A 24,138-nucleotide genomic window follows, 5' to 3' on the forward strand; every position below is an offset into this window, starting at 1 on the left:
CTCTCTTAGCAAATTTTAATTGTTCAGTACAGTGTTATCAACTATAGCTACCATGTTATAGACTTCCTGGTGGCTCAGCAGTAAAGAACCTGCCTGCAAATGCAAGAGACACGGATTCGACCCCTGGGTCAGGAAGATCCCCTGGAGGAGGAAATGGCAACCCTCTCCAGTTTTCTTGCATGGGAGATCCCATGGTCAGAGGGTCCTGGTGGGCTACAGTCCATGGGGTCACAAAGAGTCAGACACAACTGAGCGACTAAATAACAACAACTAATGTTACACAATAGATCCTCAGACTTGATTCTTCCAATAGCTGAAAGTTTTTACCCTTCTAGCAACTTTTCCCAATTTCCCCCACCCCTCCAGTGTCTGGTAACCCACTTTCCACTCTCTTTTTTTTTGAGTTTGAATTTGACTTTTTGTTTTATTCCCAATATAAGTGATACCTTGCAGTATGTACTTGACTTTCTCCATCTGACTGATTTCACTTAGCATAATGTTCTCAAGGTCAGTTCATGTAGCTTCAAATGGCAGCATTTACTTCTTTCTTGGGGCTGAATAATATTCCACCATACCACACACACACACACACACACATATATATATATATGTGTATATATATATATATATATGTATGTATGTATGACACTTTCTTTACCCATTCATCCACTGATGGGCTATAACTGAAATTGTTTCCTTAACTTGACTACAGTGAATAATCCTGCAGTGAACAGGGGAGTGAAGCTATCTCTTTGATATCCTGTTTTCATTTCCTGTGGATATATACCCAGAGTTAGATTACTGGATCATATGTAGATAGGCTTAAAGGCAGAAAAACATATAATATTAAATTTAAACATAACACTCACTACCTTAATCATTTCTTAATTCAGCCTCCTCTATCTTTTATGTATACAGTTGACTTTTTTTAAATCTAAATATAAGGCTTAGATTTATTCCCGTTACATATTATCTGGTTTGGTTTTTGCCTCCTATTAGAATCAACCAAAATATTTTCTAATCCTGATTACATCATCCAGCTTTCTGAATTGATTTTGCTTCCTGCTTTAAATCACCTCCAAATTTCATCAGCATCTGTCCTGCTTATTTGCCTAAACTATTGATTATAGCCTAATACTTGGTTTCCTCTGTGTTGGACTCTGGGCACAGTGAGTTTATTGGGAAAACTGTGTGAGTGTAGGAGTTGAGAGATCCAAGCTTTAGTCCGAAAATCAAAGTCTCTGAGGTTGTGTGACCACCACAGGTGCTTCCCTCTGAGGCTGGACTTCAGTATCCTTCCAACCCTAAAAATAATGCTCTGGTCCTTCTGGGTGTCTGTCCTGCTTTGTTTTTCCCTACAAGTGACTGCCATCTCCCAAAGCCAGAGCTTGTATAATAGAATGTGTTCAGATTTCTGCAGATCGAGGGACCTGTGATTTCTTGGATTTGGATAGAAGATCCATTTCAGTAGCAGTTTCTTAGTTATTTGGATCAGTTAAACATGCATTCATTCAGCTCCTGCTGCTGCTGCTGCTGCTAAGTCCCTTCAGTCATATCTGACTCTGTGCGACCCCATAGACGGCAGCCCACCAGGCTCCTCTGCCCATGGGATTTTCCAGGCAAGAACACTGGAGTGGGTTGCCATTGCCTTCTCTGCATTCAGCTCCTACTATGTGTTAAATGCTGTTAAAGGCTCTCAGAGTACAAAAATGAATAAGAAGAAATAACCCTGGCCTCTAGGAGCTCACAATTTCATGAGGAAAACAGAAACACAAAATACTCTAAAATATGTGGCAGGACTTTCCTGGTGACCCAATGGTTTAGAATCTGCCCCAGAGCAACCAAGCCCATGGGCCACAACTCCTGAGCCCACGTGCCACAACGAGAGCCTGTGCACCACGAGAGAAGCCCCCGCAGTGAAAAGCCCACACATCGCCACTAGAATAGCCCCCGCTCGCCGCAGCTAGAGAGAGCCTGTGCACAGCAGCAACCCAGCGCAGCCAAAAGTAAATACATTTTTCAAATATCTAGTCGTGTCAGGTATCAATTCAAAATCCAAGTCCTTCTAACCACCTGCCCGGCTGCCTTCCTGTCCTCTGCACGGCCCTCTCTCACCTGACCCACTGCATGGTCTCCCTTCCCCCTTGCTTATCCCTACAGCTAATTACCACAGGTTTATTTATTTTTGGTCATGCCACATGACATACAGGATCTTACTCAACCAGGGATCGAACCTGTGCCCACCGCATTTGGAGCACGGAGTCTTAACCACTGGACCACCAGGGAAGTCCCTGATCATTGCGGGTTTAAGCACTAAAGTCAATTCATGTCACTCCTCTGCTCAAAACCCTCTGATCACTTCCCAGCGTCCTTGGCATGAAAGCCAAAGTCTTCGGCGTGACCTGCCTTCCAGAGCCACGTCATCTAGCCCTGGGCCACACCCATCCCCTTCCCTCCAGCCCTACTGGTCTCATCATTGTTCCTCAACAGGCAAGCCTGTTCTTGCCTCACACAGGCCTCAATCCCTCTGTCTGGAATGATCTTCTCAGACCACCCTGGTTATGAACAGCCTCTGGCACACTCTTCTCCTGACCATTACTATTGCTTTCCATAGTAATTCTCTCTAAATTAAATTGTGTGTTTGTTTTCTTATTCCTTTTATGTCTCTTCAACTAGAGAAGAAGCTCTGTGTGGCCAGGGACTTCATCTGGTTTTCCAGCATGATATTTCAAGTGCCTAGAACAGTGCTTGGTATATAGAGTGTATTTCGTGGAATGAATGGATTCGTTCTTTGGTCATATTTTAAAATTACCCCCTTACAAGGCTACATTTACAATGTCATGAAAGAATTTTTTTTTTAAATACAAAAGCAATTTTATCTTTAAGTCTAGCCTCTGCACACACACTATTTTCAGTCCTTGGGCCCTTCCCATTTTAGCCCCCCTCTCAGATTAGCTTATTTAATCTCAAAATCAGACTTCTATTCAGAGATGTCTTCCTGTCTCACCTATCTCCTCTTTCTCGGAATCCCATAGCCCTTAACGTCTGCTGTCATCTTGCCAGCCCAGCTGCTCTTGAAGACGCTTCACAACGAATCATACAGGCAAGGGCCAAGCTTATCCATCATTTAGAGCAGAGCAGAGGGTAGGAGGCTTCATTTAAAGCTCCAGAGGATTCTCCTGGACCCCATTCATTCATCTATCTGGTGCTTCCTGAGCCTCTGACCAATGTTAGGAACTACAGTGGTCTTTGAGGACAAAAGTGGTGTCATCATTCTGGTTTTCAAGGAATTCACAGACCAGAGGGAGACAAGCATGCAGACAAGAAAAGGAGTTCCATGACATGTGCCATAGGGCTGGTAGAGAGGGGAGGGGGACCAACCTTGTAAAAGGGAACAGTGCATAGAGGCATGGAAATGGGAGAGGTGTGGCGTGTTTGGACGTGTGGATCTTTCCATGTGACTGGAGCACAGGGTACCTGGGAGGGAGGAAGGTAAGATCATGAGAGGCGGAAGACAGAGCAGAGAAGGTAGGCAGAAACCAGATCATATGGGGAATTATTTGTTATACTAAGAAATTTGGACTTCATTCCAAAGCTATTGAGGAACCAATGGAATGCAGAATTTTTTTTTTAATTAAAAATAACTTTGTTGGTACAAAGTGATAACCATCATCTGAGCCTTCAGCGAGTCATAGTATAATAGTAACATCAAAGATTGTTGGATTGTTGATCACAGATCACCATGACAAATATAATAATAATGACAAAGTTTCAAATATGTGGAGGATTACCAGAATGTGATAAACCTGAATATACATTATTACATAATGTCATTGTGTTTAGGTTTTCTTTTTTCCTCTACTAAGTTTTGTCATCCCAATGCCAAATGATTATCATTCTTACTTTCTGGAGAATTTCTTTTCTTATTTAAGTTGCATTCTGCCATTTTATTAAGGGCTGACCAAGCCAAAGCCAGATGTGAACCCTTTGCATTTGTGGCAAATCTGTTGTTGAGGAAAGAGTTCACAATTGTACTCAATTCACTTTATGTAGAGAGAAAGCAGAATTTTCTGATTGAAAGGTCTGAATTCATTCACATGTTCATTTATTCATTCATTCAACCAATATAATATTTTAAAAAATTTTTTTAATTTTATTTATTTATTATTGGCTGTATGTAGGATCTTTATTGTGCCTCAGGCTTAGTTATCCCATGCATGTGGGATCCCCGACCAGGGATTGAACCCACATTGCCTGCTTGGTAAGGCAGATTCTTAACCACTGGATGACCAGGGAAATCCCAACCAATATAATTTGAACTTCTGTTATGTACTAAGCCCAGCGCTAGGCTCTGGGTGTGTGGCATTTAATATCATTTTCTTGACATTATAGAGCCAGTTATCCATGGGGCACAAAGGAAGATTGTTTGGCAGCTCCTGCCCAGAGGAGGTATATAAACAGGGCACTTAATTTTAGCAAAGAATGGAAGCATTTCTCTAATAATAGGTATATGTTTTTTTTTCCATTTATTTTTATTAGTTGGAGGCTAATTACTTTACAATATTGTAGTGGTTTTTGTCATACATTGACATGAATCAGCCATGGATTTACATGTATTCCCCATCCCAATCCCCCCTCCCAATAGGTATATGTTTAAGCAAATTTTGTTATGTCCATAAATGGAATATTATGTAGCCATTAAAAATGATCTTTGCGAGCATAGGAGAAAGATGTTCCTTAATGGTGTAGGAGAAAGATTTATGATACTCACCAGAAAAAGCAGAGTAAAAATCTGTACAGGGTGTTACATATCAATTAGGAAAAGCAAGCATAAAAAAGATCATGAAACATACAAAAATATTCATTGTAGCTCTTTGCAAATTGATTTTTTCTGCTTTTTCTATATCAACAAGCTTTTTCTATTAAGCACACATTTAATTTTTCAACCCAACATTTACTATAAAGGGAAAAAGGTGAATAAAACAAAGAATGAAAGTTGGGGGAGCAGGTGGTAGAAACAGGGGTGACAGTCATCTACCTGACATGATTTAGATGCCATCAACCCTGGAGGGCTGAGATAGTGGAGGGACTTCTTATCTTCGGGCAGTTCCTTTAGGATCCACGGCTGGTCATCCCTTGTTTTTTCAGAAAGCCTGTGTCAGAACTTCTGTCTGAGGACATCTGGCAGAAGCACTCTGATATGGCAAATTCTAATCCCAGTTAGATTCTAGATGACCTTGGACAAGTCAGTCTCCCTTTGGGAGTAACTCACCTTCTTGAAGAAAATTTTTCAAAGACTGTCCCAGGAAACAGAATAAACAGAAAGAGTCTGGCCACAGGGCAGGCCAAGTGTACATTTTCAAAATAAAGAGAAGCTCATCCTGATATCCTATTTCCCTTTAACTTTCAATCTCTTCCAATCCTGCTAGCTATTAATATTTTCTTTTTTTTTTTTTTTTTTATCTTTTTCAGGAAATGATCGAAATGGCTTAGATTTCAACAGGCAGGTAAGGACATTCAGAAGAAAAATTTATTCTATAAATTTTAGGGGTCATTCATACTATGTCAAGTGTGGGGACACAAAGAAGATTAAGGGAAGTTCAAGGGTGTTTATTCATAGACTCATCGCTCTCAGGATTGGTAGGGGTATTTCAAGAGCTTTTGCAACCCCCATCTCCTGAATTGGCAGGCCAATTCTTTACCACTAAGCCACCTGGGAAGCAGACAGAAGGGTAGGCTTCAGTTAAAGACACATCTAGGTAAACTACGAGGAAGGACTTGCAACCAATGAGCTTTATCAAACACTGGAAGAGCTACCAAGGGAAGGAGGCTGTAGAATAACCATCTCTCTCAACATCTTTAAAAATAAGACAAGGACTCCCCTGGTGCCTAAGATCCAGTGCCTAGGACCCTGAGTACCCAATGCAGGAGTCCCAGGTTCCATCCCTGGTCAGGGAACAAGATCTCACATGCTGCAGCTAAAGACCTTCAACTAAGATCCCGTGTGCCCTGGCTAAGCCCCGGCTCAGTCAAATAAATAAGTATTTATTAAAATTTAAAAAAGATGAGACAGTTTCTCATCTAAGGGATACTTTGCCCAGGTGTGCTTCCAGGGCAGGAGGATGGAGGATATGCCTGAGGATTCTCTGACCCTGAAGGAGCCCTCTGTGGGTTGGGGTGTGGCCTGTTTCCTGTTCTTTCTGAGCATTCTGGCCCAGGGTACACCTCTCACGGTCCCTTGGATGAGATGCGCAGGGAGTAGCCCATCCATACCAAGACATGGTGGCACCAGCCCAGCCTGGAGGTGGCCCGCTCCACAGGCCCAGTGGGTTTGGCTGCCTGTGTGATCTTTTTGAAGCTGGGGAAAACCTTGCGTTTAGGACAAGGCTGGGGGCAGCCCCTCTGGGCCCAGCAGCCTACCGAGAGGCCCCTGATCCTTTGAACTTCTTTAGGAATAAGGTTTCCTCACCAGTTGGGAGAAAGTTTCCTGGTTTCTGTCAGGGGCAGACCTCACTGGAGTTTGCTTCTTTTGGATGAGCCTCATCAGGGCGGAGAGGAGGGCAATCCCACCCTTTCCTGGGAAGGGTTTTTGCATTTCTCATTACTGAGAAGCACAGACACAAGAGATGTTTTCCTTTTTTTTTTCCTTTCAGTGCACAGGCTTCTCTATTTGTGTTACGCAGGCTCCAGAACGTGTGGGCTCAGTAGTTGTAGCATGAGGGTTAGTTGCTCCATGTGGGATCTTAGTTCCCCAACCAGGGATCGAACCCACATCCCCTGCATTGCAACATGGATTCTTAATCACTGGACCACCAGAGAAGTCCCACAAGAGACCTTTTCTTTAAAGGGGTGGGAATTTTGGAGTAAGAGAGGCTCTGCTGGTCACACTCCTTTACACACTTAGACTGGCGCTCGCCTCTGTGCACAAACACACACATCCACGCCCTCCCTAAGAATCCACCTGGCTCCCTCTCATTCTGCCTTTCAGATGCCATCAGATGCCAGCACCCACACCCTCACATTCACACCAGCTCACCTGTGGAGCTGCAGGGGGGCACTAGAATTTCTCAGGTCCCTAAATTGACAGTGATACCCTCGAGCTTCATGACAAGGGAAGCCAACATTTGCAGATCCTTAGGCAGTGGGCAAGGTGCTTCTGGCACTTTATCTCATTTAATCCTCACTATTCTCACCTTACACAGGTAAGAAAATCGCTTCCCAGGCAGCCCCACCTGATTTGGGGAAAGGTTTGAGAGATTAAGTAATTTGCCAAAGGTCAGGCACATTGGTTAACTGGCAGAGCCAGAGCTCGAACCCACATCTCTTTGACTCCCAAACTCATTTTTCCCATGATGCCTTGCAGCACCCTCCTCCACAGTCCTTGGAGTCCCCTCTCCCTGAAAATGCACACCATCCTTAGGGAGAGGCCTGGGAGCCAGCAGCTGAGTGTGACCTCACCGTGACTAATCTGGAGGAAGTGGGAGGTGGAGGGAGCAGGGAGGGGAAGAAAGAGTGTTGTGTAGGAGTCATCTTTGTGTCTGATACCAAGAAGGGTTGGCAGACGCAGGAAAGCAAAGGCTAAGCCGCCGCCTTTGGTGAAGCTCCGGTTGGAAGACCCCCAAGCCAGTTGGTGCCATGGGGAATTGCAGACAGGCTCTGGGTACACTGCCTGCCATCTTGAGGTTGCATGAACAAGGGATGTTTGCTCATCAGGAAGTTTCGTGCTGAGCCTGTTAACTTCCTGATCCCAGGAAAGCAGCCGGAGCCTGTTTGGGAGATAATAGCGAGCTGACCCAGAAGCAGGGTCACCCCTCAGTCCCTTGGAAAGATTCACTCAGAGCCGGGAGGCAACAGGACAAGGCCAGATCCCTGGACAGGGAGTCCGAGGTCCTGAGGGCCAGTGCTGTTGTTACCGTACACAATCCTCTTCTCCTTTCTGGGCCTCAGTGTCCTCATGAGTAAAAGAAAGACGTTTGCATGACATGGTCACCAAAGCCCCTGCAGTCTGTATGTTACGGTCCCATCAATTTTCTCATGCCATCTTCTGTTTGGTTATGCTTCCACATTCCTTTCATGTTTTTCTTTGAAGAGAAACAGGGAAGAGAGTGTCCATTTCTTTACCCCGAGCTGTAGAGAATGGGGAGAAAATGTCACATGAAATCTTTCCAGTCTTTATGATCTCGTGTGATCCAGAGAAAAGAATCTTTTTGAAATTTAAGGGGCAGAGACAGAAGGACCCAGCAGGCTGGATCTGGGGCTAACCATTCATTCTTTGAATACTTAATCATTCCTAAGGGCTAGATAGAGGGTGTCATTTGTAAGATGATAAATTGCCAATGGACTCTGTAGTGAATTCTGTTAAGACAGAAGAGCTCTGAGCTCTGAGACATTGCACAAGGATGTCACCATAGAGATGGTGTCCAAAGCTGGTGACAAGGGAAAAGTAAGGGATTTGACTGGCAGAGAGGAGCAACAAGACTATTCTTGTTGCTGTGAAAGTAACGTCTCACAACATAAAAGGAAACTATGTGAAGGTCAACATGGGATGTGATGGTGGAAGATGAGGCTGAACAGATTGTGTAGAACTTTGAATGCCCAGCAAAGAAGTCTGGATCTATCCTGTGGACAGTAGGGAGCCACTAGGCTTTTTCAAACAAAACTAGTTTCACTTAATGGAAGAGTATTAGAAGGGTGTGGGAGAAATATCAATAACCTCAGATATGTAGATGACACCACCCTTATGGCAGAAAGTGAAGAGGAACTAAAAAGCCTCTTGATGAAAGTGAAAGAGGAGAGTGAAAAAGTTGGCCTAAAGCTCAACATTCAGAAAACTAAGATCATGGCATCTGGTCCCATCACTTCATGGGAAATAGACGGGGAAACAGTGGAAACAGTGTCAGACTTTATTGTGGGGGTCTCCAAAAATCACTGCAGATGGTGATTGCAGCCATGAAATCAAAAGACGCTTACTCCTTGGAAGGAAAGTTATGACCAACCTAGATAGCATATTAAAAAGCAGAGACATTACTTTGCCAACAAAGGTCTGTCTAGTCAAGGCTATGGTTTTTCCAGTAGTCATGTATGGATGTGAGAGTTGGACTGTGAAGAAAGCTGAGTGCCAAAGAACTGATGCTCTTGAATTGTGGTGTTGGAGAAGACTCTTGAGAGTCCCTTGAACTGCAAGGAGATCCAACCAGTCCATCCTAAAGGAGATTGGTCCTGGGTGTTCATTGGAAGGACTGATGCTGAAGCTGAAACTCCAGTACTCTGGCCACCTCATGCAAAGAATTGACTCATTGGAAAAGACCCTGATGCTGGGAGGGATTGGGGGCAGGAGGAGAAGGGGACGACAGAGGATTAGATGGTTGGATGGCATCACCGACTTGATGGACATGAGTTTGAGTAAGCTCCAGGAGTTGGTGATGGACAGGGAGGCCTGGCGTGCTGCGATTCATGGGGTCGCAAAGAGTCGGACACAACTGAGCGACTGAACTGAACTGAACTGACTGATGGGTAAGGAGGGAGGGAAGATGAATGGACTGATGTGAGAGAGGCCAATGGGATGCTGTTGAGGTAGGAGGAAGTAGGCAATGCCAAGGAGAGGGATTAAGCACACAGACATAGAGCCAGATGGCCTGCGTTTGAGTCCTGGGCTTTGCACTGCCTGGCATTGTGACCTTGTACAAGTTCTTCAACTTCTGTATTTCTCTGGGGAGAATACTGGTACCTATCTCACAGGACTGTTGTGAGTGTGTGTATGTGAGTGTACCTCTTTGACAATGTCTAAAATATATATATATACTATATAGGTATTTGCAATTGTTATTCCTGTGTCAGTAAGCATGAAGAGATTCCAATTTGGGAGATGTTTCTGATATACAATCAGGAGGATTTTGGCAACAAATTGGAATTGGGCAGCAAAGGAAGGGGAAAGGTCTGGCACAATTCTTCTGTTTCTGGCTTGATGCTGAACATTAATGGGGCTGCGATCAGAGATTAAGAGGGCGGGAGGTCCAGCCAGTTTGTCCAGATGATAGGAAGAGGAAGAAGGGCAGATAATGGTCTATAGGTGCTCAACACATGATGAGAAACTCAGATCTAGAGCCAGCAGACAGGTCAGGATGCATACTGAGGAGTCACCATTGAACCGTGTTAATCCTAGTGATGGGTAGGAGTGAGGTCACCTTGGGAGGGGGTGAAGACTGGGATAAGAATGCAGAGAAGATCTGGAGAGGAGGAACATGTCAGGGACAGGCTGATGAACAGGTACCCATAGATGAGACTAAGGAGTGGTGAAAGGGACGGATGGAGAACCACACCCACAAGGAGAGATTTTTCACGAAAGCAGGGACAACAGATAGTGTCAGAGTGCACAGAGATGTTGCAGAGCCCCAACGGAGAAGTGGCCGTGGTCTGGCAGTGAGGTGAACAGGGCTGGTCTCATCATGGCATCGTGATGAGAACACATGCCAGGTTGCTATAGGGTGCGGGGGGAGGGGGGCGGGAGGAGGGGTTAGGGAATGATGGAGATGAGGACTACAGAATTCCCTTCCAAGGAGTAGGATGATGAAGAGATGGAGATGTTGGCCAAAGATGGAGATAGTGTGAAGAGAAGGTCTGGGGGGATGCGGGAGGCTTTGGCGGGCTGCGGGCCTGGGGAGAGATAGGAGATGCAGTAGAGGAGACAGAAAAGCGAGAACATGGATGGAGGATTTAGCCTAGAAGAGGAAGAAGGGAGGGAGGGAGGGAGGGTTAAGTGCCCCGTCAGTGAGTTCAGGAGCCTTTGGGACAGCCTTCCAGTCACGGAGTTTCTCCACTTCCACTTCCTGCTCTTTGGACCAGCAGCTAACTTCAGAAGAACATTAGGAAGTATTATTGACTCACAGGGCTTAGAGAGCCCGCAGTGACACAGGCACGCCTGGGCAGCCTGGCGCTGCTCTCTGCTGATGGCTTCTGGGCCCCTCATCATTCCAGGGCCATGGGTGTCCATCAGAACTACCAGCACGGCGTCTCCACCTGTGCTGTGGAATGCTGTCTGGCTAGAAGACTTCACAAAAGCTCTCTGAAGCCAGAAGAGAGTCTGAAGCAGGTTGGCAGGTGTCTTTGTCTCTGAGCATCCTGCCCCCAAAGCTGAGAGTCAGCGACCTGGGGTTCTGTCTCAGCCCCAGGCCTGGCAGTTTTCTCAACTCACCTGCTCCTGCAACATTCAGTCTCTGGTGCCTCTCTCAGGAACCCCATGCCAGAGTGGGGGCCCCACTGCGCTCCCATAGAGCGTTTGGTTTTGAATCAGATGGGGTTTTCCTTCACTGTTTTCTTGACTGTGAGCTACCACGGGCTCTGACTGCTCCCGGCATGCGTCAATTGTAGTGTTTAACCAGTTCCATGGGACGCTTTCTCTAACATCAACAAAATTCAGCCTGAGGAAATGTCTCTGAAGATTCTGAGTGGTGGAGAGGCTTCTCTGGGGAGGTCCATGATAGAGGCAGGACCAGACTCTCAAGCTGGGGAGTGAAGGTCTGCAGTGAAGACATAGTGAGTCTTCTCCCAGGCACCCAGGGAGCAGCCCCAAGGAGGGCCAGCCCCACTGTAGCTGAGCACCAGAGGGTGAGGGAGGGAATTAATTGACTACGTTTGACCATTTAGTCCCACAAACCTGTCCCTAGCTGAGTAGTAAGGAGGAGTCAGAGAGGGGTAGAACGAGGTCCCTGCCCACAGAGCTCCCAGCTGTTGGGAAGAAAACATAGTGGAGGATGCGGGGGGTGGGGGTTGGGGGGGAGGCAGGGGGAGGGAAGGGAGAAAGGGGGGCCCCTGCGTTATACTAATGCCAGTGGGGCTGATTCAGGGAGTCTCAGAAAGGGTGCACAGAGCTAGGGATAGCGGGCCCAATAAGCTGGAGGGAGACTCTGAGACCTCCTTGTGAAAGACCTCGGAGGATGAGAATTAAGGATTGTGAAAGTCTTGATCCTCTGAGGCTTGTTTCATCTGCAGCAGAATCCAGCTTCCGGTCCTGTACTTCCAGGTGGAGGCAGGATCGTTGATGGTGGATGGGCAGACTAAGGGAAGAGATTGAGGAGCCAGCCAACTACATTTTGCTCAACCAGAAGCAGTAAGGTTGGATTTTAGCATGTTGACCTATGACATCCCTCTTTTCCCCCTGCCCAGGTACCAAAGCAATTGAAAAACACAGATGCAGGAGTCAGACAGATAGATCCACAAGGGAGACACGATTGTTTGTTTTTAACTCAGTGTGCTTTTATTGCCAAAAAGAAAGTGAAACTTTTACACTAGGAAACATTGCTATAAAAATCATTTAATAACAAAATTATAAAGACAGAGTAATGACAAAGAGAGTGGTTAATTCTATCAGAGAGCTTAGATGGACAAAATATATATAGTGAACATCAAAACATATCTCTTATTTCTTTGTCAAACAAGAGAAGAAGGACAACAATACAGTATTACTTTTAGGTGATATCCTTTAAAAAGGTACAATTTATTTAAAAAGATTGCACTTGAACAATAAGCCAGAACTTATTTTCAATTAACTGGTTGGAGGGTGTGGTTTTGATGTGTTGCCGTAATGGACTTTCAAAGACCTTGCTCCAGAATTAAATACATCCACCCTGCACACATAGAGTTGGTGGAGAACAGACTTTAAAGTACCCTCCTAGCCAACAGGCAGGTCCCAGAAGGGACCAAGTCACACATATCCATTTCGTTCTAAACCTGTGTTTCTCAGCCTTATCAGATCCAATATCCTTTGTAACAAGGGTGCTATAAAACCCCCTTAATATCCTAGAATGAAACTTATAGAAAACATACGTAAAAATCAGTAGGATGCTCTAATTTGAATAATGATTCAAAGGAGAATGAAAAAAAATTAAATAATATATATTTCAGCAAGTAAACCCTCGTGAAGACTCCCCCAGAAGGTTTGATGAGATAATATGATGTTTATATGAATGGGACAGGCACAAGTACAGACTGATATTGGTATGCTATGCTGGCAGCTCAAAAGCCATGATTTTCCAAAATGTTAAACAAACTCTTGATAAACTTCCAAACAAAATAAAATATAATCTTTCTTCAATTTATGCAGAAAATGGCATCCCAGAAAAAGGCAATGCATATTAAAAGTGTGCAAAAAGTATGGTGTACCCGCCTAAAAACTGGAAGTGGGGCTTCCCTAGCAGTCCAGTGGTTAAGAATCACACTTCCAGTCTTCCAATGCAGGGGACCTGTGTTCCATCCCTGGTTGGGTTCGATCCCTGATTGGGAAACTAAGATGCCACCTGCCGCATGGAGTGGTCAAAAGGAAAAAAAAAAAAAAAAATCTGGAATTGGGTTCTAGGCTCGTGTGATTATAGGCAGGCTATTTACTGACACAAGTGTCTGGTGGGTATTTGAAATCCAGATGCAAGTGTTTCTTGGCTCTTACTGTCTTCTGTATCACAGGATGTCTAGAATGTCTGTCCTCTGCTTGGTAAATGCAAATAGAACCTCCTAGTTATTAAGACGGAAAAACCACCACACAGATTTCAGAGAATGACTTTCAGGTTCCCTGTCACCCCCTGTGAGGACAGCTGACCTAGACTCACCAGGGACACAGGGCACTTCTACAGCAGGTGGAGGGTAAGATGTCTCTGTGGCTATGATTCTTCCACACCGAAAGACAAGGCAGTGAAATATGGAGGCTCCCCAGCACTGGGAAAAGTCACCCCCAAATAACACACACAGACCTGCCCTCAGAGAACTCGCTTGCTATTCCACAGGGAGATAGGTCTGAAAAGTTCCTTAAAATGTCAGAACAAGGGGTATGTAAACCAGTGCAGCCTCAACAGGGACTAAGCTGGGCCTGTTGAGTCACGGGGTAGATGGAGGACAGAATTCTGAGGCAGGAGATCATTGGTGAGACAAAATGACTCCTTTTTCCAAAGTGATTCCCCCATCACAGTCAAGATAATATAACAATAGAAATATTTATTAGTAGTAAATATTTATTATTATTAAATGATAATAAATCCCGCCTGTGCACAGGTGCTGATTGCAATGTGCTTCATTTTTATTGTTCCTTTTATTACTTAGAGCACTCCTGTGAGGTCTTTGGGATCATTCCAATGCCATAGATTAGAAAACCGATGCACTGGAAGGTTAAGGAATTTCCCCACCATCACTTCATCCGGAAGTAGGGAATTTAAGGCTAGACCAGTCAACCTCCAGACTCCATGTTTCTTCTGCTCTGCGACCCCTCCTGTCTGGGAGGAGGTGGTCCCACGCAGTGGCTGAGCCAATTGTCCGCGTTGGTCAACCTCCTCAACCTGAAGGTGAGAACTGTCATCAGGCCTCCTTTCCAGGCATGTTGTAAGGGTTAATTACAGTTAAGACACAGAATAGGCTCTGACATACAGTCATTGACCAATAAACATTAGCTGCTATTATTTCTGATGAATGAGAACCCATAATTTTCTCTTCCTCTTCTCTCCCTGGGTGGCTGCTCTGCCAAGCTTTCACCAGTTTAGATGGGCTGCCGGTGCTACTAGAAGGAAATTTTTTTCTGAGATTCACGATCTCTCCATCTAAGCTTCCCCTTACCCACCTTAAGCTTGGATGGGAAGCAACTGATGATTGTCTTTGCTTTTGGAGAGGTGGGGACTTGTCCTCCTTTGCCAATCATGCTCTGCTGTTTGGCCTGAGGCTCAGATGTCAATGGTCTCCTGTTCATGGCCTCGGCAGCAGCGTCGGTATTTAGATGGATTGAGCCTTAGAGCAGGACGGTGGGGAGCATGTAGGAACATGAGGGCCAGAGTTCTCAGGAGGCCTGGCCCTGGGACACCCTGGTTGACCTTAGAGCCACCAACACCACCACGAAGCCCCTCTGGGGCACTGGGTGTGGGGCCAGCTCATTCCGGCTGCAGCAATGGCAAAAGCCCATGGGTGCCTCTAGCTGGGGAGTGGGAGACCGAACGTTCCTCTCCGCTCATGTGTGGGGTGGAGAGCAGAGAGGACCCAAGAGGAGAAGGAAAGTGTCAGAACTTCTCCCCAATTCTGCAGGGATCCAAAAGAGGGCTTTCTTTGGAGATTTGAATGAGTTGCCTTTGATGGGTCTAGATTCTTGTAAGGAAGGGCCAGTTCATCACCCTCTCATGTAGGAGTCTTTTGGAGCAGGAGTCTTGAAAAAGAAACTGAATTTGGCTCAAATGGCATAAGAAATTAATACCATCCTGAGTTGAGAGGCAGTAGGCCATGCCTTCCCTAAGCAGTATCTCATTGGAACCTCACAGCAACCCAAAGCAATAGCTTTTAGAATTCCCAATTTACAGATGAGAAAACAGAGTCTCAGAAAGGTCAAGAGACTTTCCTGGATCAGGATTCAAACCGTAGATGATGGAATGTGCCAGGCACTTTACCTAAAGTTCTATCTTCTTTGATATTACTTAATCCTTACAACAGCCAGGTGAGGTAAGCGTGATTATTCCCATTATACAGCTGGGGTAAGTTTAACTCAGAGCAGTTAAGTAATTTACCCAAGGTGGAGCTCAGATGTGCAGCAGGCCTGTCTGACCCTACCCTGTGGCAGGCTGTTTTTGAGATAGAGAGATCCTGCGACTCAACGAGCCCAGATCCCCCCACCTGCAGTCTGCTCGGTACTTTTCCTCAGGTGCCCAACCCTGGTGCTCACACCGCAGACCTCTCGCGGCCAGGGCTTGCCAGCCTGCACGGCAGAGATGCTATCTGCAGGCTCGGGGAAGGCTGCCAGGGGAGGGGTGGGGTGAAGCAAGGTTCCCACCCAGAGGGTTCCCCTGCCCCGAGAGGAGGAGGCACCCCTCCTGTGCGTGAGAAGGGAGCAGGGAGGAGAGGACTGTTTGCCCGTGAGTGTGCCCACAGGGCTGGGGGCGGGACCTGGCTTCTCTGTGCCCCCAGTCGGAGGGCTGTCGGGGCAGCTCTAGTATCCAGAGGATTCTCCTTCTCCCAGAATCACAGCTGTGGCAGAAAATAAACTCTTCCACCTCAAACTTCCCTCTCCTAGTCTAGCCCAAGAGCGGCTTCGGAGGCCGTGCTCAGGGCTCAGGCGCTGTGGCCTCGTTCAGTTCCCTACCCCATTAAGACAACAGTTTGACTCTCTCAACAGCTATTAAACAAGCATCATTATCCTCAATGAACGAGGGAACTTAGGCTCAAAATGGTAAAGTGACTTTAATTAAGTGGCAGAGACCGGACTTATTCCATTCAGTGTGTACTTGATCATATGCGCTGTGTCCATTGCTGGCCCCGTCTCCAAGTCCAGCTCATTCTACTAATGGGCTGCCCCATCGCCCCCGTCACCCCCCGGCCTCTGCTGCTTGTTTCCAGATGCAATGTCAAGACTCCCTTCCCTCCTCCCTGCGAGGCCACTAAAATCCCCTTGGCTCCCAACTCCCAAGGATTCACATCCTGTTTTGTTTCTCTGTCTTGGCAGCCCCTCCCCTGGGCTGGCATCTTGTAACATTTTCTCCCCAGGCTTCTGAGGTGGACTCCTGCAGGGTGTCTGGTTCTAGGCTTGCAAGTGACAGTGTAGTGGTCAGAGATCCAGCCCTGGGATCACACAGACCTGGATTTGAATCTTGGCTCTACCACCAGGAGCTGGGGTCACTTACCCTTCCCAAGCCTCAGTTTCCCCCTCTGTAAAATGGGGGGAAATAATAGCATCAACCTCATAGTATTGTTAGGAGGAGGATTAAATGAGATCTTGAGTGTAAGCTGTCTGGGATATAGTAAGCACTCAATAAACTGGCTGTTGTTGCTGTCGCCACAGTTGATTCTAGCTGCCCTGTTTCACATCAGCCTGCTCCCTGCTCTGCTCTTGATGTTTCACATCAGCCTGCTCCTCTGCTCCCTGCTCAGGCCCGAGGTTCACCATTTTCCAGGTGATAGGTTCATTCAGATTCCCCCAACTGCAGGCCTTCTTCTGGGTGCCCTAACCTGTGCCCTTGTGCCTGACTCAGCCCGTTCCTAGAGGAATAATAAGAAAAATTTGCCAGGCTCAGTTGGTGCCAGGTAAACACAGACATGGCTCACCATACCTGAGAGGGTGGTTCCCAAAATGCTGTACGTAAGTTAAAGTTTTATCAATTAAATTTACTTTTTTTCCACCAAGACCCTGCTATTTAAAGCAATATTACACTGAATGTTTTCAGAGAATATAAAGAATGCCCTTTTACGATGAGTTAGAGCAAACATCATCCATAGGATTTGCTTAAAGTAAGTTCTGTATTAATTTGGCTTTCCCTGATGACATCTTGTCAAAGGAAGTGTGTGATCCTAACCAGGAAATGTTTAAACTTGACCCCATCAGAGTGGATGGGACTCATCTGAGAGCTTGGAAGTGGGTTTTGCAGGCCAGTTGGGGAGCTGGTAAACTGAGGCCCAGAAAGATTAGAACACCCAGTCCCTGGGCGTAAATGCTGATTCCCGCTGGGGCCAGTGGTGGAAGGCTTTTGTGCCCCCTGTCTGGGGCTGGGACTCTTGGGCGTGTGGCTGCTAGGGTATGAGATCCCAGGCCAGAAAGAAAGAGTTAATGCCACTCTGGCCAGTGGGAATCCATGCAGCTGCCCAAAGGCATGGAGTCGCTTTCTCTCTGAAGTGAACCAGAACCAACTTCCTTTCTGAGAATTTGATGCTTCCCCTTATGCTGGCCGGGCAGTGCAGAGGAGGACAGCCTCCTGGCTTTGGGGCACTCCCCAGCCTGGCCAAGCCGCGGCCTCCGAGAGACAGACATTCTTCTCGTATAAAGCAGGGTGGGGAGTAGCAGGTTCTGGGGTTTGGGACTTGGCCCAGAATCTGACCATTCAGCCAGGGTCCAGCTCTCTTAGGGTGGGATGCTCTGAGGAAGCAGAACTGGGAGAGTCTGACCTCACAGGAGACCTCCAAGCCGTCTTCTTCCCAGGTCCTAAGGGCTTCTAAGTCCCACCCAGAAATGATCCTCTTTAAAATAAGGAAGTGTCCTCAAGATAGGGAGGAACAGAGGAAGTGGCAGCATCTAGACTCTGTTGCTTTTTTTTAAATTTATTTTATTTTTGGCTACACTGAGTCTTTGTTTCTGCATACCGGCCTTCTCTAGTTGCGTCGAGCGGGGGCTACTCTTCGCTGTGGCGCTCGGGCTTCTCGTGGCGGTGGTGGCTTCTCTTGCTGCGGAGCACAGGCTCTAGGGTGCCCGGGCTTCAGCATCTGTGGCACGTGAGCTCCGTAGTCATGGCTCCCATGCTCTAGATCACAGACAAGACTCAATAGTTATAGCGCACCGGCTTCACTCCTCAGCTTGTGGGATCTTCCCAGCAGGGATCAGACCCGTGTCCCCCTGCACTGGCAGGCGGATTCGTAACCACTGGACCACCAGGGAGGTCCTCAACTGTTTTGAATGAGCCCTACCTGCACTCCTCCAACCCCCTCACCCCCTCATCCTCACTTTCCCATCACCCTACCATTTATCTTTTCAAACTCAGCTCAGATGTCTTCTTCTCCAGGTAGCCCTCCAGAAGATGGGAAATATTTGAGGAAAGAGTCTGTATTGTATTGATTACAGTAAAGCAGTGCCTAGCACAGAGCAGACATTCAGTATGTGTTTCTTAAATAAACTGATGGACTGATGGATAGCTGTGATGAACCTATCCACCCGTCCCTCTGTCCTGGTGCCAAGGACTCCCATCTCTGCTTTTCAGTACCTTCTGCTCCTCATGCTGATGTGCTCCCTGTCGTCTTTCTCTCAGCCAGCGATTCTCAGAAACACACCCCTCTTCCCAGGGAGGTGAGCTTGCTGGGTGTCTGCACATAGCATATACAGTGGGCTCCATCCAGTCCACTCTGGTAAATATTTCCCAACTCCACTGCTTTACTGGCTGGGCCCCAGGAGCTGTTGGCTGAGGTATCTCAGCTGTTTGCTCAGTGGGTGCTGGGTGCCAGGGCCTACCCTCTAGGCATCCGGGGTCTGCATATAGGACTCTGACCAACTTGGCTTTCTAAACCCTTTGAGGTTGAAAGTTCAGTCCCAAGCTACATATCCCAAGACAGAGGAGGCCCCTTACAAATGCCCCTTAATGGAGGACAGGACTGAGGACTGCCCTCTCCTGGCCATTTCAATAGAAAGTGTGGTTGAGGGTAACCTCAACGACAGTGACCCCTGACAGCACTGTGACTGTATTTTTCATCAGATGTAGAGACAAATTTGGGTTGGGTTTCTAACTCCAGAGTGAGTCAGAGACACATAGACCCTTAGGGCAAAAGGGTCCCTTAGGTCACTTGTCCCCTGTTCCCAGAAGGGTTCCACAGATCTCTGCTGTCTGCCACCAAGGCTTTCTTCTTCCTTTCTCCTATCCTGACTGTGGATACACTTATTTATTCATAATACAACATTTTACGACTAAGTTTTCACCATCTGCAGTAGCATTTTTTTAAAATATTTACTTATTTATTTGGCTGTTCCAGGTCTTAGTTGCAGCATGTGGGATTTAGTTCTCTGACCAGGGGTTGAAACCAGGCCCTCCACATTAGGAGTGCAGAGTCTTAGCCACTGGACCACCAGGGAAGTTCCTGCAATGACATTTTAAAAGAAGAAAACAGCAAATTTTTATACAGTTAAATATATTCAATTTTAACAGTCTGAGATTTTGTATTTTGGGATATTAAAATATCAATTGCATGGAATGAAGTGATGACCTGAGTAGGTGATACTGGTTACTTTAATGTTCTTATTTGACAAAATAAAAGAACACTCTCTGAACTCTGCCAAAAAATAAATAAATAAATAAAGATTTACTTGTCAGGAGCCTCAAAACCAGTGTAAGCCTCAAAACCAGCTTAAGCTGCCTCCTGGAGCAACGTTCTTCTGCCAACATCCCTGACAGAAGGCCCCTGGCCCCACCCCTCTGCCCAAAGCTCTCCCAGGAATTCGGGACTCACTTTCCAGAATGCAGTTCCCTGCAGGGTTCAGCAGGTTGTGATGTTAGGACGTTCTTTCCCCTGAGACCCCATCCACTCTCTGCGATGGTCACCCGTGGTCGTCACTCCACATGCTCCAGGCCCTGAATCCGTCCACTTCAGTTGACAGCCCTTCAGTATTTGAGAAGAGCTCTCACCCCTCATCCTGCCACCTGCACCAGGGCCTCCCTCATGGCTCAGATGGTAAAGAATCTGCCCGCAGTGTGGGAGACCTGGGTTTGATCCAGGTCAGGAAGAAAGCCTGGAGAAGGGAATGGCAACCCACTCCAGTATTCTTGCCTGGAGAATCCCATGGATGGAGGAGCCTGGTGGGCTATAGTCCAAGGAGTTGCAAAGAGTGAGACGTGACTGACACAACACAACGACTCACCCCTCAATCTTCCCCTTTCCATTTAAACATCCAGAATTCCTCCAGCAAAGTCATATGTAGGTTTCTAGTTGCCTTACTTAAAGCAGTCACACATAAAGTACATGAATGCTTTCTTGTAAAAATATTTAATGATACAGATAAACACAAAGACTTTTGTTCCTTGTTCAGCTTCGGCCCTCTTTCCAGAGAGAATTTCTCTTATCAATATGGTGTGTATGTGTCTAGAAGAACCTTCCCGCTGCACATATGTGGATATGGGAACAAATGGAAATTATAAATATTTGTGGAGTTTCAAAAATGCATGTATATGTAAATATGTAGGTAGGTATAAATTATACAGTGTGTATTCCTTTGTGAATTTGTTTAGATGCATAGGTTTTGGTCTGCCAGTCACCGTCCTTAGGTATAGTATCCACAAGTGTACAACACTTAATACTCAGATGACATCTGGCTAGGCCAGAGCACCTTGGATGATTTATTCATTTATCCACTTACTCATTCAACAAAATTTGATTAAGCAGGTGCTGTATCTTTGTTGTGCTTTGATTCCAGCCGTTACAAGCCCAGATAAGGCAGTAGCAGGCCTGTCCAGGTGGAACTTGCATGGTTAAGTAGAGGATCCTCACTCCACACTCTACTGCATTAGAATAGTACAGCCTATCCTACAAATTTTTTTTTATTTTTTTCTTTAAATTTTACTGGACTGTAGTTGATTTGCAATGTTGTGTTAGTTTCAGATGTACAGCAAAGTGATTCAGTTATACATATACATATACTCAATCTTTTTCAGATTCTTTTCTCATATAGGTTGTCATGTCATATCGAGTAGAGTTCCCTGTGCAATACAGTAGTCTACAGATTGTTTAAAAGATAATTATATCACACTTTCAATTTACATGGTCTTAAGTGTCAGTTAACACCTCTCAAGTCTTCTTGAAAAAATTATAAACTACTGCCTCAACTTGTGCAGTTAATTTTCATATTCTAAGTAAAGGATTTTTACATTTCCTCTTATGTTTTATCTTATTACTTTGTTCCCTTCCTTGCATCATTTCAAGATTATTTTTTTAAGCATGATGTGTTGTGCACAGTACTAGTAGCCAACCCTGTTCCTCATACAGAGATGTATTAAGTATGCAGGGTACATATCTCTTCATAGTCTAATGTATACTGATGACATTCTTAGCAAGACTGGATCATGAGCAGAGTCCCATGGCATGCCATTGGAGACATCCCCCTTGGATGACATTGATTTGTTAATTAACACTCTCTGAGCCCTTATGAACCCCATCTTGATCTCCAGGGACATGTATATATGTATACATATAATAATTATAGCATTCATCTGATCCTCATTTCTAAAACCCTGTATGAAAGAAAATGCACCTAGTTTGGCGTGACTTTTTAAGCCAGCATGATACCCTGGAAGGGAGCTGATTCTGTGTCTGGTCAGCGTGTGCATGCGTGGTCGGTCTCTTAGTCATGTCCGACTCGTTGGGACTCCATGGACTGTAGCCCGCCAGGCTCCTCTCCTCATGGGGTTATCCAGGCAAGAATACTGAAGTGGGTTACCATTTCTTCCTCCAGGGGATCTTCCCCACCCAGGGATTGAACTCGAATCTCCTGCACTGCCTGCATTGGCAGGTGGATTCTTTACCACTGAGTCACCTGAGAAGCCCAAATCTGCTTAGACTTAGATTCAAATTCCAGCTCTGCCACTTTCTAGCTGTATGGCTTTTGAGAAATCCTTTGACTTCTCTGAGACCTAGTTTCCTAAATTCTAGGATTATTGAAAGTATTTATGCATCAGTCACCTATCTATTCAGAGAAGGCAATGGCACCCCACTCCAGTACTCTTGCCTGGAAAATCCCATGGACAGAAGAGCCTGGTGGGTTGCAGTCCATGGGGTCGCTACGAGTCGGACACGACTGAGTGACTTCACTTTCACTTTTCACTTTCATGCATTGGAGGAGGAAATGGCAACCCACTCTGGTATTCTTGCCTGGAGAATCCCAGGGTCGGGGGAGCCTGGTGGGCTGCCGTCTATGTGGTCACACAGAGATGGACACGACTGAAGCGACTTAGGAGCAGCAGCCCCTATCTATTCAATAAGCAGTTAGTGACAGGCAAGCAAGATAAGTATCCCAGGTAATACATGTGCAAAATCATCATTTTCATATTGATTTGGTGACGAAAGCAGGGGAAGTCCTTCCTAGAATAGGTTTTATAGATGTGTGTGCATGCTCAGGCATGTAGTGGTGTCCGACTCTTTGCAACCCTATGGACTGTAGGCCACCAGGTTCCTCTGTCCACAAGATTCTCCAAGCAAGAATACTGGAGTGGGTTGCCATTTCCTTCTCTAGGGGATCTTCATGACCCAGGGATTGAACCTGAGTCTCCTGCATCTCCTGCATTGGCAGGCAGATTCTCCACCACTGCGCCATCTGGGAAGCCCAGGTTTTATAGACATTTATCCCTAAATCCTTGAGACCTGGGCAGGACTCAAAGATGATTTTCATTTTATAAGTAGGGAAACAGATATACTGTCAGAAAGTCCCTTGGCTTAAGCTCACTGCCTTTTGGCAATAAATTTGGTAACTGCTCCTCAGCCTGAGAGAATTTAGCTTACACTGTCAATTGTGTGGGTTCAGCCAACCATTTTGCCTGGAGTTCTGTCCCAGGCTAATAAGGGTAACAGGATAGATATATACTCAGTAAAATTTAAACCAAAAGGCAAACCCCATGTCAAACAGCTACTCAGAGCCATTGCAGTGCCTCAGTTATCCAGAGAGCCCGCAGCCTCACCTATTTAGAATCCAACTGAGAGTAAGAAGGAAGCCAATGAGACTTGGAGCCAGATGGTTTCTGAAGAGCCTTAAACTCTTATTTTAGAAGCAGTTGTAACAAACTTAACGATCTGGTTTTTCTAGCCCTTAGCAAATAAAAGTTGCGAAGTTAAACTGGCATGGGGGGGGGGGGGGCTGCTGCTAGAAGCAAGGATACCAACAGTAGGATAAAAACCTTGTTGTGAGAAAGGAGGCAAAAAAAGTGGAAAAAAACAGAGTGGCAAAAAAAAAGGCAATTCAGAGCCTTTTAGTGCTACAGCCAACAGAGGCCAAACACTTCAGTGTCCCTGAGGGCATGATTGCTTTTAAAATGTGTTCACAATTGTGGTTGCGTCATTGACTAAATTACCTTTCAGGTACCCTTTAAGGCAAAGAAGGGATGTGCATAATACTTTTTAGCAAGATCTCTATTCAAAAATGAAATCAATCAATATCTACTCAAAACTAAAAGAAAGACTTGGAGCTACAAAGAATAGATTTTAGTGATTGAAAATGCACTTATTTGAGGAGGCTTTCTCAGGAAATCTTAGGAATTTTGAAAGATGTGTTGGTTTTCTTTTTTAATTGAGGCATAGTTTATTTATAATATTATATCAGTTTCAGGTAGACAACATAGTGATTCAAAATGTTTATATATTATACTTCATTTATTATTTATTATATAATGCTGGCTATAGTCTGGGCGCTGTACAATATATCCTTGTAGCTTGTTTATTTTATACATAGTAGTTTACTTCTTAGTCCTCTACCCCTGTCTTGTTCCTCCCCTCCTTCTCTCTCTCCACTGGTTTGTTCTCTTTATCTGTGAGTCTGTTTCTGTTTTGTTATATTCATTCATTTGTTTAATTGGGTTGGCCAAGAACCTCGTTTGGGTTTTTCCAAAAAACGTTATGGTAAAACTGGAACGAACTTTTTTGCCAACTCAATATTTTTTAGATTCTAAATATAAA

General features: G+C 45.6%; 1 protein-coding gene across 3 annotated transcripts in view; it reads left to right on the plus strand.

The window, feature by feature from the left end:
- Positions 1 to 24,138, plus strand: part of POU2F3 (POU class 2 homeobox 3) — an 88,354-nt gene that overhangs the window by 25,200 nt on the left and 39,016 nt on the right. For 2 of the 3 annotated variants that reach the window (XM_061146087.1, XM_061146092.1), the window contains exon 3: positions 5,473 to 5,507. The exons of the other annotated variant lie outside the window; for it this stretch is intronic. In XM_061146087.1, coding sequence (XP_061002070.1) covers positions 5,473 to 5,507 — 35 coding nt within the window. The remainder of the gene's footprint in view (positions 1 to 5,472; positions 5,508 to 24,138) is intronic. 3 annotated transcript variants of the gene reach the window in all.

This window comes from Dama dama, chromosome 1 (assembly GCF_033118175.1).
Source record: "Dama dama isolate Ldn47 chromosome 1, ASM3311817v1, whole genome shotgun sequence".
Taxonomy (NCBI): domain Eukaryota; kingdom Metazoa; phylum Chordata; class Mammalia; order Artiodactyla; family Cervidae; genus Dama; species Dama dama.